The 17,355-nt window shown below is 42.7% G+C and overlaps 1 protein-coding gene across 8 annotated transcripts in view; it reads left to right on the forward strand.

Annotated features, from left to right (window-relative positions):
- Window positions 1–17,355, forward strand: part of AFF2 (ALF transcription elongation factor 2) — a 391,123-nt gene that overhangs the window by 219,723 nt on the left and 154,045 nt on the right. For 6 of the 8 annotated variants that reach the window (XM_088664443.1, XM_035113215.3, XM_088664444.1 and 3 more), the window contains 2 exons: window positions 5,028–5,072; window positions 17,120–17,212. In XM_088664443.1, the coding sequence (XP_088520569.1) occupies window positions 5,028–5,072; window positions 17,120–17,212 (138 nt within the window). The remainder of the gene's footprint in view (window positions 1–5,027; window positions 5,073–17,119; window positions 17,213–17,355) is intronic. The other 2 variants (XM_088664445.1, XM_060270428.2) reach the window with 1 other exon arrangement.

A 17,355-nucleotide genomic window follows, 5' to 3' on the forward strand; every position in this document is an offset into this window, starting at 1 on the left:
AGCCCTGGTTCTACAGGTATTTGAAGGACCTGTTTACACAGCTGAGAGGCAGTTTTCTTCACCTGCAGTGAGCAGTGAAGCGGGGGGGGGGCATTTCTTCCAGTGCTTTAATTTCCCATGGAATATTTCCATTTCATAAGTTCATTAGTAACAAAGAATGGATGCCAAATACAATATAATGGATGCCAAATACAATATAAGGCAAGCTTGGTAGTTTCAAAGTGTTTAGTTTAGTTTACTAAAATAGAAGTAAAATAAACATTCTAAAATCAGACCAATCCCTAGGGCATCTGAAAATTTTCAGTGCAAACTGAAAGTTTTCCAGTGCAACTGAGTCTCATTTGCAGATTACCACTTCTTGAGGAAACAACTATCCCAATACAAATGTTTCCGAAGAATCCACATTACTGGCAGTGAGGGTAGCATGTTTGCAAAACAAAAAACAAAAACCACCATGCCAGGAGGTAAACTGGGCAACTGCCCAGGGTCCCATACCTTTGCATTTTTCTGTCAGATTGGTTATCTAATTTAATCCCCTTTAACAGATTTAAAGCAGCTTTCAACTGCTCAGAGACATCTGCATAGCAATTGGTTTGCATTTTGCAGTATATTTTTCAAAGTTTTCCAGCAAAAGAGGGGGGGGGAGGCTGCCAGCTGAAACCTCTTTTGATATACCGTAAATGGGGATTTCCACTTAAAAACCAATTTGTCTCTGGACAGCCCAATAGCTGGAAGGCTTTCCAATAGAGTTGCAAAGAGCTTTTTTACAATCTTAGATTTGTCACAGTTGTGTGTCTGGTGAACTCACCTCATCTGTGCCAAAAAAAGAACTACTTGGCACTCTGTCCTCAGTGGATTTTGGAAGGGACCGCTGATCTTCTTTGACTGGCCCAGCAGCAATTAGGCACACAGGCAAAGAGATTCAGTGAATTCCTTAGTTTCCTTTTTTGAAATATTTGCATTGGCAAACATTGACATTCCACAAGTAAAACAAATATGATTCATCCCTACCCTAATGCAAATTGGCGCTTGCTTCCAAATGTCACACAGATTTAGAAAAGGAAAAATGAGGGGCCCTCCCCAATAATACAAGAACACAAGAAGAGCCATGCTGGAGCAAAGCAAAAGTCGAGCTAGTTCAGTATTATTTTCCCACAAAAGCAACCAGTTGCCTATGGTCAGCTCACAAGCAGGCCCTGAATGCAATCAGACTCTCTTGCTCATAATCTCCCACATACTGCCTCTGCTGCAGGAGGAAATATATAGACACCTTGACTAGTAGCCATTGATAGCCTTCTTCTCCCTTATTCACACAGCATTGTTTTTGTTCCACTGCAGTTCATCTTCCACCAAAAGTACATTATTCAACCCACTGGCAAAATTGTGTAACCTATGCATAGCTGCCAAGTTATCCCTTTTTTTAAGGGAAATTCCATTATGCTGAATAGGCTTCCTCGCGAGAAAAGGGAAAACTTGGCAGCTATGCTTATGTAATATATGTAGTTAGTTATGTTCCACGTCCATTGCCATCATTCCACCTATTCATTTAAATGCAAAGGAAACACAATGCATATAGGAGAGGAGCATAATCTAATTACTTATGGTTTGTGGGCAGAAAGCAACAACAACAACAGTGAGTACCAATCATAATTGCTGGATTGATTTCCATTCAGGACATGAGACAACTAAGTAGATATTTGCAATTTCTGCTTGTTTATGTTTTTAATGCAGTTCTCCAACATCCCTATCTGTATCACAAAGTGGCTGCTTCAGATTACTTGATGTAGTGGATGGGTGGTATCATTTGATTCAGGGTGGTGAATATTTGTTTGGGTTTTTGACCAGAGCTTCTCCTTTCCCCTTCGTTGGGATCCTGCAGCAGCCACACCTTCAACAGCAGTTTTGTGGTGGGTGTGACCACACCATGGTACAAACACACTCTTACATGCCCACACCCACACCACAAGACAAGAAGAGAAAGAGAGAGAATAACCCCCGTACAGATCAACTGAGGAGGCTGCTACTACCCACTTCCTGCTCATCAGCTGATCAGTGTGAGGTACTAGTCTGCAGGCTAGGCAAGGATGTTCAAGCCTCTCTTCTCACTCCAGCAGTCTGATGGAGATTCAAATTACCCACTCCATGGTCATGAGACAGATCATCTGATGAGTGAAGAGGGGGTGATTTCATGATTCAAATTTCCATTGCAGCAGTGGGCTGAGCAGAGAGTTTTAAACCTCTCTGCCAAGCCCAGCACTGTGTCTAGTTTAAAGGCAATTATTCTCAGCACTGGCAAAATAAGTGGTCAAAGGGAACCGCTAGGGGTTCACCACCCCTGATTTAATTGATTACCTTAGTGAAATTAATTAAAAACTCATTTGATTGACTAGAAAGGTGCCTAGATTAAGTGGGCAGCAGATTTTAAAATACAAAGACACAAAATCATTGTGTTTAATCAATATAAACAATAAACTGCAGGTGGCAAGCACCATCTTAAAAGAGGTGTTCCTCTTTAGCTCTCCTGCAGGATGGAATTATTCTTTCCAAAAGCATGAAAGAGAGAATGCTTTTTGTTTCACAGCCATTGTTTTCACTCATACCCAAATTGCTGCAAATTTAATTGATTAACCAACTAAAACTCAGATCAACATTTCTATAATCAGGTGAAAGCCCTTTTATTTCATTCACAGAGAGCTTTGCCACTATAAAATCACCCAAAGCAATGTAAGAAGACATGTAGCAATAATCAGCCACAAAGTGTCCAATGCTGATTATATTTTCCATATGTAAAATCCTCGTTAAAATAAAGAATAAATAGCACTGCTATTACAATGAGGCAACTGTCTTTATATAGCGAGTGGAAACCACAGTTCTGTTTCTTCTTCCAAATTTTGCCTTGCAACCACAAAAGGGAAAAAGGAGATCTGACACAGTGTGCGTTGGACATATCTCATATATAGAATATTTGCTTTTGCATGCAGAAGGTTCCAGTCTCAAACCCTGATTTCTCAAGACAGGATTAGACTGTTTCCTGAAACCCTAGAAAGCCACTGCAAGTCAGTTCACAAAATGAGGTCCTCCAGGGCTCTATATCTGATGCTCAAGACTCTCCAAACCCATACTTCTCACCATCCCTGCTCTGTGCCCTTCCAGAGTGCTTTGCCCAGAATGCATCCTTGAACCTCGATATGCCCAATACTTGATTGGATGAAAGATGGAGAGAGTTGTGAGTGCCCTTCATAGCTGCAAGCTGCTTCCCAGCCTAGCTGCTTTGGGATGGCATCAGCTGGTGGCTGGGGGGTGGATTTCAGCCCTGCTGGGTGCTGCTTTGCCAGTCCGATTTTACAGGTGGGGAAGACCAACCACCTACCAGTTGCCTAACATCACCATAACATCAGATGTTTGTCGGGTGGGTGGCCCCACCCACCTGTCAAAAGCTAACCCATAGTGCCCACACTATGGGTTAAAGAGATAAAGATCTGGCCTGCCAGATCAAAAAGGTTGACCACCTTTGTCATACATTAATATTGCAATGACAGATTTTATGCTTCTGCATTTTCAGAGCGTGGGAAGTGGTAGGAAACTAATAGAGGCTAAGCACTCAATTGCTGGCTGTTGTTTAAAGTGAGAGCCAAGTGGTAATTTTGCAACGATCACATCTCAAATATTTGGCTATTTCACAGGTCGTAAAATGATTACTCTGAAACTCTTTGCTTATCAGGGTGACATTGTGTGTTGAATGACCCTCCAAAAATTGGAGGTTATCTTACCATTCATTTGAAATGCAAACTGAATAGAAAATCTATAGCTTATTGCCCTGTGTTTTAAAGTGAAACCAGGCACTCTACTGACCTCCTATTTACATTTCCTTGAGAACAGGGCAGGGGGAACAGCAACCATAAAAGCTATCGAGAAACATTTCACAGCAAGCAAATTAATTGGTTTTTACTGTATTTGAATAGAGCTATTGTCAAATAAAACATGCCATGACAGTTAATAGTGTCATTTAGAGGCATAAAATTATTGGCTTATTTGTTATTGGATAAAAACAAAGGCAAACACTTTGTATTAGGAAGTTTTAATGTGTTTAAAATCCTCATTAGGGATTTATGGACATTCTTGCTCAGCAGAGTGCCTCATTAATTTGAGGCTAAACAGTTACAATTCTGTGTTACAATTCCAGTATTTTGGTATGTGGGGTGGTGGTGGGTTTTGTATGGGTGTTTTTTGTGTTTCCAACTTTCCTGTTTTCTTCAATTAGATCTTGCATTAGAACCTGGGCTGCACACTGCTGGAAATGTAGAATTTAATTAATGCAATTTATAAATTGAATGGAAGTGAGTTATTTTAGGATCTCCTTCTCCCTTTACATTTTAGGGAGCAGTTAAGAAGTGTGATGTGTGAGCACATACAGATCTAAGAGTTTTTCGAATCTCAGGGAAGGCTACAGACCTCAATAGTGAATACATTTAGCAGTGTCTCTTTGCATCAATAGATCAAAGTGGTTTAATTAGAAATGTAACTAAAGAGGAGGTAGTAAAAATCCTGTTGAAATCCAGACTTCTTTAGCTTTTTAAGTTATGCATTGTAGCAAAGAAGGACTTCTTCAGCTATTTTACAGCCTCAACCAGGGGCAATTAATATAACCTCACCACCATTGCCATCCAAAAGCAATTATAATAATGCAACACTTCTCTTGCACTGCTTCAATTTATAAAAGTTGACTTGGAAGTAGAAAATTAAGTTTGTCCCAGACATTACTAAAGTCTATTCTTCTTTTATCCGTTTTTGTGGATATTTTTCATTTCAAATATTTCAACCAGATTGTTGACCAGAGCTGCTTATAGGGAGCATACAACTCCCTTGTTGCAACAGCTCTATTGGCACAATTAAAAGTTTGTTTGCTTTCACATTGACTGCCTGCTCAATTTTAAATGGTTGTAACCTGTCCTAGAACCTACAGGTGAATGAAGGGTAATACATTTAATAATAGTAATAACAAAAATCATTCATTTCTCCCCTTCTAGGTCAACCTTCTCAGTGAGTCCAATTGTGTGGATGACATACTGCGGGTAAGTTGAAATGTTTCCATCTGATACCACTTGAAAACCTGTGGAGTGGGGGCAGCTGATACTGTTGTGGACTTAGATCTGGTACAAATTTCTGTTCATGCATGAAGGTTACTGGGTGATTTTGAGCCCAATCCATCTCCCTCAGACTAATCTAATGGGTTGGGAGGGAAGTAAAAATAAACAAATACATCAAATTGAAGTCACTGCTAGTCCTACTCAGGGTAGACCGATTCAAATTATTTTGCATGACTAACTTAGGTCCATTAATTTCAATGGGTTTACAGTGGTACCTTGGTTTAAGCACACAATTGGTTCCGGGGAGCCATTTACTCCCCGAAATGTACTTAAATGGAGCAGTGTTTCTGTGCATGCACGAAGCGCCAATAGAGCGCTTCTGCGCATGCATGCACTGTGGAACCCGGAAGTAAACACTTCCAGGTCCGCGGAGTACTCAAACCGAGAGTACTTAAACCACAGCGGATGTTAACTGAGGTATGACTGTACTTTTAGGGTGACTAGCATTGGATGCAACCATTGAGCTCTATGGAAGAAAGGTGGCGTGCGCATCCTGCATACTAAAAGCAAACTCATTCTGCTGTGTATCCTCATGTAGCTAAAACACAGTTGGGGGGAGGAGAAAAGCAAGCAGGAGGGGGGGGCGATCAGGCAGGATTTTTCCCTTGTGTCCCCAGCCTCTGTTTTGTGTGACATCTTGCGTAATAAAGGGTTATTGAGTTGTTGAAACGTGCTCACTATTTTGTGACATTTTGCATGGTCCTAGGAATGGTATTACCCAACTGTGTATTTTGGAAAATCAGCATGGACAAAAAGTGTTTTTGGATAATAACGATGTATATACCATGATCATGTCCTAGAGGAAAGTCCATCTTCTCCATCATAAGAGATTGCAAGGGAAGATGTCCATACATTCTCCATTCCATTCCACTAAATCTCCTACTTGGGAAGTCTCAGTTGAAATCTAGTGTAGGAACATTTATGGCAGTGATGGGGAACCTTTAGACCTCCAGTTGTTGCTGAACCTTTCAGCCCCCAAATATTGATGGCATATTATCCCTTGCCATTGGCTATGGTTGCTGGGGCTGATGGGAGTTGTAGTTCAGCAACCTCCGGAGAGTCAGAGGTTCCCCACACCCGTTCTACTGTGCTCAGCAATCTATCCAGCCCAACACCAAACACACATTTCAACAAATTTAAGCCAGCCCAAAGAACCATTTACTACCCCCACATAGAGGCCTCTGGGGAAATATTTTCCACAATGGCTCCCCCAGGTGGAGGCTACAACACTTAGAGACACCACATGTATACTGAGCATCATCAAAAAAAAGTATTTATGTCACTTCAGAAAACTCTAAAGAACATAAGGCACGCCTGCTGGATCAAAGCAATGCCCCATCTTTTCCAGCATCCTGTTCTCACAGTGGCCACCCAAGAACATTGGGGAGCCAGCAAGCTAAGCATGAGCGCAATGGCATTCCTCCCCACTTGTGATTCCTAGCAACTGATATTCAGAGGCATGCTGCCTGTGACAGGGGAAATATAACATAGCCTTCATCCTTTGGTAGCCATCAATAGACTTATCCTCCTGCCTACTGTGGGAGCAAGTTCCATAGTTTGACTATTCAGTGTGTGAAGGAGTACTTTCTTCTATCTATCCTTGATCTTCCAGTGTTTAACTTCATAGGATGCCTATAAGTTCTAATGTTATAACAAAGGGAGAAGACATTTTTCTCTATCTTTCTCCATGCCATGTATAGACCTTTCCATCCAGTGCAAAAGATCCACATGTTAAATATTGTGCTCACACCTTTGCCATCCAGTATGGAGAAACAGTTCCAATGAGAGTGGATGAGGCTGTGAAGTGAAAGGCGATTGTTGATTGTGGACTTCCTCTTGGTCTGTTTGCTGGAGATTAGATGATGTTGGCTGTTTAATGATAATTTGTTCTGATTTGTTTGTTGGAGAGGTTAGACAATGTTTCACCAGAGCAAGTGTTCTCTCACACTTTCCATGGCATTTCCCTGCCACTTTCCTTATTGCAAAAGGTCCGATCTGGACCACCAATCCACTACAATTGCACAACCTGAATTTGTTGGTGTGTGATTGGACCCCATGTCAAAACAGCTGCAGTCTGGGAGCTCCCCGAGTGTCTCAACAGATACCCACTCCAAGAACAGCACTACTCTAAGTTAGGAACACACATTCAGCTTTTGAACACTTGAACAAATAGCTGGACAGGTGTGATATTAATTAAAAGCTCTGTAGTCTTGAGCAAAAACAAAACCTGCCTATAATTAGAGTAAAATGACTTGAGTTAAATGAACAAAAGGCTGTAATTTATTCTCTCCTCTCTCCTTCTGATGACTGGATTCAATCTAATGACATTGGAGAATATGTAAATTGATCAGCAGGTGAAAATGCCCTTGACTGAGTAAATTATATGCGGTATTACCTTTCTCGTAGCATTTGAAAAAGCGCTAATCGACTTAATATGTACCAGCCATAGCTGAGGTGACTTGTTCACAAAGCAAAATTAGCCCACTAATAGGTTTATCCCAACATCCCCACCTAACTTGTCACCCTATTCATTGTTTCCTCTTCTGACTTATATTAAAAAAAGAGATGCTGGAAAACTGCATAAGATGAGGGTGCTGATTGCATTTTGAAACACACCGGCACAGTGTCTAGCAGGGCTGCTCACAAGCTATTTCAATATTTTCTTGTAGAATCCAGAGGTTTTGCTGGGAAGAGGTTGGGTAGGGGGGCAGGAGAGAAGATGATCTGAATTTCAAGTGACTTTACGGACGTCATTGGGCCTGGGAACAGCAAGCCACCCAGCATAGTAAATCATGCAAGCCTGTCAAATGTAGGAACACCTTGGGAAGGATGTGATGTCAAATATCAGTAACTTAGCAACCTAGCCCTTTTGCTGTCTGAAGAATGAGTAAGAATGGGCACTTTCCAACAGAGGAGTAGATAAATCAACCCATATGCCAGGAGCAGCCAGGGCTACAGACGGGAAACTTCAGGTCTTTGCACTACTGCCTTGCATGGTGCAAGTCGGAGAGAATGAGAGTCCTGTATTGTGATGTCCAATTGGTCCATGGCATTTGGAAGGACTATATGGGCATCATGGTCAGGGCGGGGGGGGGGGTTCCTCGATCTCCAATGTCCCGGGCTCCTCACCTTGTCTCTACCTAAGGCTTAGCAGCACCAGTGCTGGGGAGAACTCTTGAGCAAATATTTTTAGAGCAAGAAGGGAGATGGTGTCAGTTCCTGGCGCTCTAGGGCAGCTGTCAAGGACTCAGGGCCCTGAAAGGGTCAACTGACAATGCCTGTCTTGGGCTGTCATTACACAGCACTTTGATAAGCACCATAACAGCAAGGCCTGGCAGTTAAATCCTCATCACCACCATGCCCCAGAGCAAGATAGACACTCTTGGGCAGGTTGATACATTTAAATAGCAGCAGCAAGTCTTAGGTGCTCTTGGGAGGGTTGCTGCTGCTGCTGTTGCTGCTGCCTCTGTCCTATGATCAGGGAAGCCCACAAAAGGGCACCTCAAGAGCTGAAGGAGCCCCTAAGGAAGCTCCTGCCATGTTGGGGGGCAAAGGTCCAGAAGCAAAGGAAAGTGAAGCAGCATAGCGACACTGTGACTCTGCATGCATAATCTGTACTTTGTGCTTCACTGTATATCATCTTTAGCAATTTCTATCTCATAATTTTTTACCACATTGTCTATCTTAACTAAACATCACTTGCATGTAGAGATCCCCAATACACCCCCCAATAAATCACACTTCACACAGAAATTAAGTTTAAGGTTTTTGGCATAAGTTTGGCCACAACTTTATTTAAATTCAAAATGTGAGTGGTTGCTTAGGCATTGGTTCCATACATACATCTGTCTCTAAGACAGAACTAACTGACTTCCCCGCTTCCTGAAGTCAGTGCGTGGAAAGCATTTGGGGGATAGAATGGAGCCGGAGGGCTGGCCCTTCACCTCTCCGCCAAATGCTCCCAGGGGCTCTTGCGTGGCCCTAGCCCCTTGTCGGGGGTACGGACAAAAGCATTTCGAGCCCCTGGATTCCTTTAACAGAATTCAGCTGTGCAGCAACAGCATTGGAGGGGCCGGCACAGCCAGTCCTGGCCCCTCCACCAACCAACAGCATTGGATGGGCCGGCACAGCCAGTCCTGGCCCCTCCACCAACCAACAGCATTGGAGGGACTGGCACAACCAATCCTGGCCCCTTTCACCAACCAATAGCATTGGAGGGACTGGCACAACCAATCCTGGCCCCTCCACCAACCAACAGCATTGGAGGGACCGGCACAACCAATCCTGATCCCTCCACCAACCAATTTATTAACCAATGCCTAACCGCAACCTTACAAGTTACCAGGCCCCTGCCCCAAAAGCAGACGACCCCATGACAGGCATAGCAAGGTCAAACACAACAGCCTAATTAAAGGGAGGGTGATCCAAAGCTCGCAGCAAAAGGGAAAGAGAAAGCCCACGCTGTGAGCAAGGAATATAAAACCAGTGGGCAGTCCCCAATATTGCAACATACAAATCTTCCCAACAACTCGCATCCACCAATTGCAGCCCAATTGCAGCCCTGGTCATCTAAATGATCCCACCCAACAGGAGGGATAGCCCCCACCGCAACTCGGGCTTTCCATGAAGGGGAACCCGCTTTATTACATTTTCTATTTAATGTATTTCTATTATTATTTCCAAACCTACTAAACATTATTTCTACTCCTACAGCCTATTACAGCTTCCAAATATAATCCTTAATAACCAATATTGCAATATTTTTTAAAATATACTTTGAATTTCTTCCAATCTTCTTCCACCATCTCTTCTCCATGGTCGTCCAGTCTCCCGGTCAGTTTGGCAAGTTCCATAAAGTCCATCATCTTCATTTGCCATTCTTCCACGGTTGGTAATTCTTGTATCTTCCAGTTCTTCGCTATCAAAATTCTTGCTGCTGTTGTGGTATACAAAAAGAAAGTAACATCCTTTCTGGGAATTTCTTCCCCTAGTAGTGAAAAGGCTTCTGGCTTTTCGAATAAATGTGTTTTTCAACACCTTTTTCAACTCAGTATAAATCTTTTCCCAGAAGTCTTTTACTTTGGGGCACGTCCACCACATATGGTAAAAGGTTCCTTCCACCTCTTTACATTTCCCGCATTTATTATCGTGTGTATGATATATTTTTGCTAACTTGACCAGAGTTAAATACCATCTATACATCATTTTCATCATATTCTCTCTTAATGTTTTACATGCTGTAAATTTAATACCTTTTTTCCACAACCTCTCCCAGTCCTCCAACATAATATTGTGCCCCACATCCTTAGCCCACTCATTCATTACAGATTTCACCTGTTCATCTTTCGTGTGCCACTCAAGCAATAAATTGTACATCCTGGAAATATTTTTTTGGTTTTGGCTCTAACAATTCCGTCTCCAATTTGCATTTCTCTGATTGAAAACCTATTTTCTTATCCATTTTAAACACCTCATTAATCTGATAAAATTGTAACCAATCCATTTTCTTTCAACTGTTCATATGATTTAAGCTTAAATTGGTATCCTTCTTCCAACAAAATATCTTTATATTTCAACTACTAGGTTTAGTGAATTTCTGCTGCTGGCTTTGTGTTGCTCTGAAATTAATATGTGTTTGTTAGGATCGCTCACCTTTCGCGGTGGGTGGCATTGTGGCCGGGCATCTGGGCCACTGTAGTGACCCAGCTCAGGGGTGGGGATTGATGTCCCCTCTGCGTCTGCCCCTGCCGCATGACCCCTGCCCGGCCAATCTTTGCTAGCAGGGGGAGTGGCTGTGGGTAATTTAGACCACGGCACGGCTGGGGGCTTTCCTCTCTTGCCTCCTCGACGGATCTCCCTACCCACACACCCTCTTTTTAAAGCTTTGTTATGACATAACCTTGCTATGGACAAATGTCAGCTGCCTTGTTAGGGCTGGGTAGGAATTTTTCCATTTGGTTTTCGCCTACCTAGTAGCAATCATCACAACTTTGTAAGGTTAGGCATTGGGTAAACCTTTTTTAAATGGAGGGGAGGTTGTAGCCTCCACCTGTCACTCCTCATTAAGGGTATCCTGTTAAAGGGATCCGGGGGGGGGTGGATCCTGGCCCAAACCTGGACATGGGCTAGGGCCATGCCATGTCCCCAACGGGGACCCCTCAGGGTGCTCTTATTTGATTTAAGTCATAGGGTTCCCTCTGTGGGTGGTTTACCCTTAGTGTCAATCTTTGCAGATAGGCAGGAGTCAAGATATAGCCTGGCTTTACCCAATGCCAAAACCAAACAGCTCACATCTGCAACCAATAAAGTTATGACCTGTTTTAGCCCATAATCCTAAACATTCGTGTCGGTGTGTTTATTATTCAGTGGGGTACTGCATGGCACGGGGCCTAGGCACACAATTAGATTTCTTGCCCCAGAGTTCAGGGGTGATGGGATATATAGTCCAGCAACATATTCTCCTTCCCTGTGCTGTTGGCTTGAGACTTCTGCCTGGCTGCCTGGCTGCCTCGGAAAATATGTTTTATTGTTTGTGCAGAAAGGAGACAGAATTAATGGAAGGCATGACCTGTCAATGTCAGGGATGGGGAGTCTGTAATACTCTGGATGTTGTTGGACTCCAACTCCCATCAGCCTCACTGAGCAAGGCCAGTAGTTATCAGGTGTGGTGAAAGTTGTAGTCCAACCATGTGTGGGGCACCAGGTCCACCAATTCTCCATCCAAGATGTAGATGTTCTTGGAGGGGAAAGTAGGGTTATATCCATCATTAGTCCTACTCAGAACAAACCCACTGAAATTAATAAACATGGCTAACATAGACCCATTAATTTCAGTGGGTTTTCTCTGAATAGGACTCGGCTGAGTACAACCCCTTGTCTTAAGAGGTAATTTTTCCTAACATCCCAGTCTCTATGGGTTTATTTGAGTAATCTTCTCTTGTGGGCTGGGTGAGGCAAGGACTGGAGTGTCTAGCTTGGCATTTTTTGTGCTGCAAGAAGATTCCCTGACACAGGAAAATTGCCCTTTGGCCGCATCTCCCTTGTTTTACATATGCCGCATGTTCCCAGCTGTGCAATAATTAGACGTTGAGGGGGATGGAATCTGTCCCAGAAAATTTATATTCTGTGTCAAACACTAATCATTTGTACAGGTGTGGAGATGATGATGATGCAGAGCTTAAGACAATGGAGCATCAGGGTCACCAAGTAGATCTCAGTGAGGCATCATAAATCTGGCCCAGTTTCATTTGCTTGGCAATATTTTCGATATCCCCAATATGTTAGACAAATCAGCAGTGGAAGTTGAGATGTAAAGGGTAGTAAAAGTCCACATCAAGACTGGCTCAGCTTCTTTGCATGGAAGAGAGAAAAGAGAGAGAGAATTTGGAATGCAATCCTGTGGCCCCTAAAATGTATCTTAGAGGCACCTCACTTGCTTTTTGAGCCTTTGAACTGGAGATGCTGAGGATTGAACCTGTGACCTTTCTAGCAACACCCCTACATATTCTACAGCATGTACTTCCAGACTGAAGTTGCTAGAGAGAGGTTTGTTTCCCCCCTTTTAAGCATTTGATTTTTGGTCAACAGTCCCTCAGTCAAAAGACATATAAATTAACTAGAGACCTCTGTTTTCTGTTCCTTTATCAGCTTTGGGCCAAGAGTTCCTGTATATAAAGTCTAAGCCCAGAAGCAAAGAAATTTTACAAGGAGCAATACATTTAAAGATGGATGTTAGCTGGCAAGCCACGTGTGGTCTGCACATCATACAGAGCAGATGCTTTTAAAAACTAACTGAAACTGTGTGGTGATGCCTGTCAGCAATGGGGAATGCTCTTATCCCCAACAAAAATTAGGGATTTGTCAGAAAAGTATTGTTTTCTATAACTGAGTATTTTGGGGACACATTTGTCTTGACTTCCTGGTTCAAGATTCCTTGCCAGTTTTTCTTTTAATAGGAACACTTCTTCATCACTGTGGATAGCATTCCATCCTTGCATTGCTTATTGACAGAACATACTCTGCAAGCTGGTTGGCAAAACTCATAGGCCCACTAGCTATTGGTTTAAAATAGCATGAGACCAGACCTAGAGTCAATAACACCTTTGATGTTATGTTTCTCCTGAAGGCATGAGTGTGGGGAATTGACTGGAGAGAAGAGAATATGCCCACTCATGTTGTTGTTGTTATTGTTGTTGTTAGAAGAATATCTGATAAACTGTTGAGCAGCCACACTGAGATCCCTACACCAAGCGTTTACTGTTCTTCTTGTTCCAAAGATAACAAAGTCTGTTGACTAGAACTCAGTCAGCAAGTGTGCTCAGATGGAAAATGGTAACCCTTGTGGTATTGGGAACCAGACTGGCCCAGAATGAACATGTGGCAAATACAGGACAGATTTAAATATGGCAGCTAGAATTTTCAAGCAATGAACAATGACTGGAACCACATGTTTGGCATGAATTCTACTTTTTGTAAAGTTTGGCAAGAGAGGTACAGGGACTTAGGCATTTTTTTCCAGCTCAAGGGCCACATTCCCTTCCAAGCAATATCCTAAGGGCCACATGCCAGTAGTGGGTGGTGCCAAAGGCAAAAGTAGGCGGAGCAACTACACATTTGTACAGTGGAACCTCGGTTTATGAACACCTCGGTTTACGAATTTTCAGTTTACGAATGCCGCGGACCCATCTGGAATGGATTAATTCACTTTCCATTACTTTCAATGGGAAAGTTCACTTCAGTTTATGAACGCTTCAGTTTATGAACAGACTTCTGGAACCAATTACACCCATGCTTCGGGTTAAGTACGCTTCAGGTTGAGTACTCCGCGGACCCGTCTGGAACGGATTAATCCACTTTCCATTACTTTCAATGGGAAAGTTCGCTTCAGTTTATGAACGCGTCAGTTTATGAACAGACTTCCGGAACCAATTGTGTTCATAAACCGAGGTACCACTGTACAATAGGCTAGTTACTACACAAATTACTGGATCCTACTGTCTTCTAACCTGTGTTGACCACATTGACAGATGAGTGGGGCTTAAAACTGCTAGTCATCTGATGTCGTCATGATGTCAGCTGAAGCATTTTCCTTTGCCTGTGTGGTTTGAAATCAAACCATATGGCCAAAGGAATCGTTTCCTGTGGGTTTTGCTGTAAGCACTGGTCAGCTGATCAGTGCTTACCTCACTTCTTTATCTGTCCCATAGAATGTCAGGGTAGGGCAAGTGGGTGGGACTTGGAGAAAACAGCCTCATAGGCCAAATTAGAAGGGCCTTCTAGGCATGATCTAGGCATGCACTTGAAACATCTTTGAAGGCAGTGTGCCCTAAGAAACAGGAAATGTGATACTGTAGGAAGCCCTCTTAAGATCCCTTGAAGCACAGGTGCACTGCTCAGATGTAAACCTGGAGCTGCCTGCCACTTTTTCTCTTTTCCCGGCTTTCAAGTAACGACAGAAAGTGAGCAGCACTCTTGAGTTGCTCACTGGAGGCCTCTCTCCAAGAAAGTAGTAATCATTCTTCCTTATTTCTTTGCCTGAGCAATTCTGCCTTTGTCGCTTTCAAAAAGAAGTTGTCATGATCTCTTCATTACCATTTTTCTTAATGTGATAAGTGAACACTACAAGGAAGTGATTGCATCTGAAAAGTGAGAATAGTTCTCAGAAGCAGCTCTACTGACTGTTGCTCTTTGAAAAGACTTGGGCTGGGGGATTTTGCTAAATGTGTCGTTCTGTCTCCTTTTGCCAGTGTGGAGTTGTCATTTCAGGGCATCTCTCTCTCTCTCTCTCTCTCTCTCTCTCTCTCTCTCTCTCTCTCTCTCTCTCTCTCTCTCTCTCTTAGAACATGAACATGAGCTATCCTTGTAAGAAAGAGAAAGAGATTGCTACATTACCAAGTCTAGCCTTTGTATCTCTCCAGCAAAACGAGATCAACAACTCCATTTTGTAATTGCTGGAACTTGATAATAAATTGCATGTTGCACTAGGGGTAGGAGGGGAAAAAACAGTGTTCTTTGGCAGGTTTACTCCAGTTCCGCTTTGTATGATAACTGGTAATTGTCACTGCTTGACACTTGCAGGAGTTATGAATAACATTCACTGCTTAGGGCTAACTAGTGTAGTAATCATGGTTCTTCTGGGTGGTCTTTACATGGGCATCTATCCAGCTTTTTCTGTGCAACCCCCTGATAAACTGTTGCTAATGAACAGCCTGCTAGTGTTTGATTACCAGCTGGAGGCAACAAAGGCAATGCATGTTGTAGTAATAATTAAGATCTGTTCTTTAAAAGAAAGGAAGGAAGAAAAGAAGTCAAGGTTCTCAAAGCTTTCCTGAATTTCTCTGCAACAGTATTTTGTGCCCTCTTGGCTTGTCCTGGCTGAAAAACATAATACTTAAGAGAAGACAGTGAAGGGTTTGTACCTTTGTGTCATTAGTTTAAGAACATAGGACAAGTCCCACTTGATCAGGGTAATGGCCCATGTAGTCCAGCATCTTGTTTTCACAGGCGTCTAAGGGAAGCACACAAGCAGGACCTAAATACAACAACATTCTCCTCACTTGTGATTCCCAACAACTGGTATTCAGAGGAATGATGCATCTGAATGTGGAGGCATAGCATAGCCACCATGACTAGTTGCCACTGATAGCCTTAACCTCCATGAATCTGGGGAAGCCTCTTTTAAAGCCATCCAAGTTGGTGGCCACCACTCTCTCCTGTGGGAATGAGATCCATAGCTTAACTATGTAGTAGTGAAATATTTTTTTTTCTGTCCTGTTCCAACATTTCATGAGTTCTGGTGTTATGAGAGACGGAGAAAACTTTCCTCTATCTGTTTCCTCCACTCTGTGCATATTTTTAAACACATTTATCATGTCTCTTATTGCTTGTCTTTTCTCTAAATTAAGAACCCCCCAAATGCTGTGACCTTTTCTCTTAGGTGAGTTTCTCCATCCCCTAGATATTTCTAAAGGTTGTAGCTTTTAGGGAGTAAGGACAAGGAGAACCTTCTTGAGGATTCCCGCATCATTTGTATTTCATAACACCATTGAGAAATTGTGAGCTTGCTCTTGAACACCCTAAGCCGTTTTCTTTTGCCTGAGTATTCCTAGGCTGTTGTTTAGTCGTGTCCGACTCTTCATGACCCCATGGACCAGAGCACTCCAGGCACTCCTGTCTTCCAATTCCTAGGCTAGAATCATTATAACCCACAATGCAGTGTGTGTTGCTATTGCCGGGAGGTAATAGTAATGTGGGATACAATCAGACCATTTTCACCATCATTATTATCATTTCAATTTATTAACCGCCTTTTACCTTAAGGTCCCAAGGTGGGTTGCAACAATTAAAGCACAATATTATTTTTTTAAAAATTTCTTTACCTGTTTTTAGATAGGTCCTGAAAGCATACATCTCATGTGTTAAGAGCCAGGGTAAAGAAGTGCCTCTTCAGCATTTGCCAAAAGTTGTATAAATGAAGGTGCCAGATGTACCTCTGTGTGAAGGGAGTTCCACAACTTAGGGGCTGCCACAGAGAAGGTCCTTTCCTTGTCCACCACACCCTGAGCTTTGGAGGTTGGTGGATCAACCAATGGAGCACTCTCTGTTAATCCTAGCCCCCAATTCGGTCTTGTGGGGAAGGAGGCACTCTTTCAGATATTTGGGGCCTGAGTCATTTAGGGCTTTAAACATAACATGAGCACCTTGAATTGGGCCCAGAAATGAACTGGCAACCTGTGCAGCTGTTTTTAAAACAGGGGTTATATGAGATCTGGAGGGAACCTCAGGCAGTAATCTAACCACTGCATTTTGAACCACTTGAAGTTTCTGAGTCATCTTCTGAGGTACAGTTGCTCCATGCATTCAACCTTCAGGGAGGAAAGGCCAATAAAGAAGGAATGACTTGAACTGGTGCTCACAAAATTAGATTTATTTACAAATATTTATTTGTTACATTTATATCCCTCCTTTCTTAGGAACATAAGGAACATGGGGAAGGGCCATGGCAAAGTGGTACAGCATCTGATATGCAAACAGAATGTCCCAGGTTCAGTCCTCAGCATCTTCAGGTAGGGCTGAGAGAGAACCCCATCTGAAGTCTTGGGGTCATACTCATTGGGGCTCTCTGGTCTCTCTCTGGTCAAAATATGCTGTAGAAATGCATACAAAAATACACAGTTTAGGGGGAAATGCATGGAAAAGCTTACAAAAA

This window comes from Zootoca vivipara, chromosome Z2 (genome assembly GCF_965207765.1).
Source record: "Zootoca vivipara chromosome Z2, rZooViv2.hap1.1, whole genome shotgun sequence".
Taxonomy (NCBI): Eukaryota; Metazoa; Chordata; class Lepidosauria; order Squamata; family Lacertidae; genus Zootoca; species Zootoca vivipara.